This window comes from Pygoscelis adeliae, unplaced genomic scaffold, assembly GCF_000699105.1.
Source record: "Pygoscelis adeliae isolate BGI_AS28 unplaced genomic scaffold, ASM69910v1 Scaffold318, whole genome shotgun sequence".
Lineage (NCBI taxonomy): Eukaryota > Metazoa > Chordata > Aves > Sphenisciformes > Spheniscidae > Pygoscelis > Pygoscelis adeliae.
The window spans coordinates 4,387,840-4,392,008 of NW_008825430.1; the positions used below are offsets into that span (position 1 = coordinate 4,387,840).

The 4,169-nt window shown below is 41.0% G+C and overlaps 1 protein-coding gene across 1 annotated transcript in view; it reads right to left on the reverse strand.

The window, feature by feature from the left end:
- The window catches only part of AP4E1 (adaptor-related protein complex 4, epsilon 1 subunit), a 23,939-nt gene extending 19,924 nt beyond the window's left edge, over nt 1-4,015 (reverse strand). Inside the window, 3 exon segments of the mRNA XM_009330958.1 lie at nt 170-243; nt 2,981-3,104; nt 3,950-4,015. Of these exon segments, the coding sequence (XP_009329233.1) occupies nt 170-243; nt 2,981-3,098 (192 nt within the window). The 5' untranslated portion in view covers nt 3,099-3,104; nt 3,950-4,015.
- Nucleotides 4,016-4,169: the final 154 nt, after the last annotated feature.

Here is a 4,169-nt window from a genome sequence, read left to right on the forward strand (position 1 = left end):
TTAAAAAGCCAGGGAAAGACATTTCAAATTTTCATTGCTAACCAAAGAAACAGCAACTTTAAGAGAGCAAGACAAAATTAATGAGTACATAGCTTAGATGTCGTGTGACACAAAACGGGAAGAATTGGTCCAAGTTTAGTTTACCTCCAGCCCTCCAAAAACACTGTACCTTCACAACTGTGTTCACAAGTAGAAGTAGCAGTTCATGATTTTCATGGAGAAATAAAGAAACTGCCAAGTAACCTATAAAAGAAAGCAGCCTCGATTACTACTTTCAAGCAATAAGCAACTTCAAGATAGAAAAATTAAGACTGTCTGTAATACAAGAAGAGTTAATTCAAACAATTAAAAAAAACCCCAACAAAAACCCCCCACTGTTGGATGACAGTTGCTTGTGTTTTAAATATCAAGACTTTTATTTCCAGGCAAACCAGTTATATTTAAGTTGCAGTAAAGCTCAACAAATAACAGCTCAGAATTCATAAGCTGTGAGAAATAAGAGACATTACAATACTGTTATAGCTAAAAAGCAGCCAAGAACACCATGAAAAAACACTTCCTGAAAAACGAGTATCTTCTCTGCACAGACAAAAGCATATTCCTTCTAGACTACACAACAAATCCACTTCCTTGTATTTGTTTCTCTTTCTTACAAAAAATAAAGTTCCATTTCAAATAAACTTTATCTTCAACTTGGAATACAGAATTCACCATCCTATGCCAAAAAAACTCCCTTGTTATTTCTTATTATTTTCTAATTCCAGAACCCCAGAAAAGAAACCTGCCAGAAACCTTTTTCTTCAAGACCCCTCTTCCTTTTAAACTAAGGGACCTAAAGGGGGGGGGGTGTGCCACAACTCATGACAATATTTGTATTGCAGAGATGGATCTTAAAAAAGGTCTTGGTTCATTCAGGGCTTAGGGATCAAAACGAGCAACTTCGATATAAATAACTGTATTGTCTGGGCTATCAGATTGATCCATCTGCTTGTGAAACTATGGACTTGGTCAGCTTAGCACACCTGCAAAAAGGTAGTTCGCTCTCATATATTGAGGCTCACGTTGGGTAGAAGAGTAACCCATCTTGACTGGATCAACTGACAACACTTCCTTAACACAGACTTCCGTATATTGCACTGAGAACAGACGAGGTCGTCCTCACAGATCACATATAACTGCAGAACAACAACACGAAAACCAAAATCCACACACACGCTCTTGATAACATCCTTTTAGCAGATCAAAGCTTAAGGGTGCTTTGTGTCCAGAGAAACTTAAGCCACCTACATTTAAAAAAAAAAATAATGCTGCTTCACCAAAGCCTTCTGTGGCCTTCTGGCCGCACCTCGAATACTGTGTTCAGTTTTGGGCCCCTCACTACAAGAAGGATGTTGAGATGTTGGAGCGTGTCCAGAGAAGGGCAACGAGGCTGGTGAGGGGTCTGGAGAACAAGTCTGCTGAGGAGCGGCTGAGGGAGCTGGGGTTGTTTAGCCTGGAGAAAAGGAGGCTGAGGGGAGACCTCATTGCTCTCTACAACTACCTGAAAGGAGGTTGTAGCGAGGTGGGTGTCGGTCTCTTCTCCCAAGTAACTGGCGAAAGGACGAGAGGAAATGGCCTCAAGTTGCACCAGGGGAGGTTTAGATTGGATGTAAGGAAAAATTTCTTTACTGAAAGAGTAGTTAAACATTGGAACAGGCTGCCCAGGGAAGTGGTTGAGTAAAAGACGTGTAGATGAGGCGCTTAGGGACATGGTTTAGTGGGCATGGTGGTGTTGGGTTGACGGTTGGACTCGATGATCTTAGAGGTCTCTTCCAACCTTAATGATTCTATGATTCTCAAAAAGAGCCCTAGTATGGAAAGGTCTCAAACCAATTAATAACAAGACACATTGGTTCTTGACACTTACAGAGGTCACAAAGTTTTCTTCAAAACAGCTTACCACCTGCCCTCCCAGGTTTGGTGAAGATAGCATTTCTTAATCCCTGCCAGAGCATCTGCACACTGGCTTTCATTACTCAGGGATAAAGCAACTTTAAATCATCACTTGTAACGCATTCTCTCAGAAACTCCAATACTTGAGCGGGTGATCCAGATGAAATTCAAACAAAGGATATCAAACAAGCATATCCCGCAAGACATTGCCTTCCTTCTGCCTGTGCAGACATAGTACTGCTTGGAGTTAAACCATGCTCTCTGCAAACAAGAAGAAATGACTTCACTAGGCAGCTGAATCGGCAACTGCAAGGAAATCCTCCAGACGAGACACGCTGACAGCTATTTCAAACTAGATCTACTGGAAACAGGTGAACAGCCACGCTGGCAGGCAAGGAAATCACAACGGCATGAAATTTCAAAGAAATCTGAACTAGCCTTTCAGATTTCCTCAGGACCTTCTGCACCTATGCTATAAGGACCTCCCTATTTGCCTCGTTTCCTACAACTGTCTCTAAACTAAAAAAAAAAAATCCCACAAGCACCGAAACAGAAAATATTTCAGGGCCACTTTGCTAACAGCAATAAGCCCTTTATGAAAATTCTAAACAACTATCTCTAAGTTAAACACTGGGAAACCAATACAATGCTTGTGGAAATTGTCTGACGTTAACATCTTTGTCTACTCTTGCACTACAGTACTTGAAAAAGAAACCAAATCCCATCAGAAACTCATTCTCAGTTTGATGTGTTCTTTAATGAGATTTCTCATAAATCACTTGTTTATTGGTGCCGCAATTCAAAACAATGAAAGAAAAACTGATGATTTAAAATAAATTTCCCCTGCCTTCCGTTCTACAAGCAGATGCAGAGCAGCTCACAAATTAGGGATTTAGTTATTTTCGAAGAGGAGTGAGAGACTATGAAACAAGACCAAGAAAACAGAAGAACATTTTAAGTAAGTTGTATTTTTACATGAATTATAGATCCTAAGAAACTTTAAAAATACTTTGAGAATATTATTAAGGCTACAGCTCCATGCACATACCAACTCTTTTCTCCAAAAGATTTCCCTGCTGCGCAAGCTTGATTGCATGGATATATCCAAAGGAAGACTCGTACCCCAGCATTTCACAATAGATGAGTCTCACCATACATTCTTTCATCAGTCTCTGAAATACCAAAAATAAATTACTGAGAATTAAGTCAGCCATGTTTTATGCTCTTCTTCACTGCTCTAACGAAGAGGACTTTATCCGATAGAAACATCTGCGCATTCACATTCGTTTTCTAAAATCAGGGTATTCGCAATTTTTCCTTTGCTATGAACCTCTTCCGCAAATCAATATTAATTTTTGACCGTAAGAGCAGAACTCCCCATATGCTACACTTAAAGATGTTATCTTGATTAGCATGCACGTGATCAACACTAGAGTAATTATGACTAACACAAAAAATACGAATTAAGTGTTAGATGATCGCACTGCTAATGCAAATTATTTTTTACCAATCACTACACTGGCCTAGGATGGGTTTTCACTATGTGTGAGGTAAAACTTATTTTTCCCTTCAAAAATTCTCACTCGTGGGACTGAGGTACGCGTTAACTCACTGAAACCAGAATATATCAACTCCTGTAACTCGGACATGAGCAACAGCGCATACAACAAAGCACAGCTTCTTATATAGCACAAATAAGTTGTAAGAACAACGTCAGCCTGCAAAGAACGTTATTTGATGGAAGCAGTTCATCACCCAGCTTTTTCTCTGGCGTTATTTCAGAAACTACAGACCGGCAGACTCTGGGCGCCGTATCGTTACCGTTTGTTCACAAACGGAACCGCAGTGTCCTCACTATTTTCACCGTGCCGCAAAGCCACAGGCATCGGTACCTTTTCGATAAATATCTGTAACGCAGACAACCTCTACGCACCGCCTGGCAAAAAGAGTGAGAACACTGTTTTTCTTCACCTTTGGTCTGCTGTTCCCACAGCCCGTAAGCACTAAGGGAACTCACAAGTGTTGTGGTGGGGGCAGAAACTGTTGCTTTCAAACTGGTTAGTTCCTGCTGGATTAGTTTTTCTTCTTCCTAGAAAAGATTAAACTTCTTACTTTCATCTCGCATAAATTCTGGAGGCCAAAGGCGAAGCAGAAGCCGAAGGAGACGCGTTAATTTAGCAGCACCGCCGCCTGCCCAACGCCAAGCGCCCGCCTCCTCGGCGGCAGCAACGCCGGCC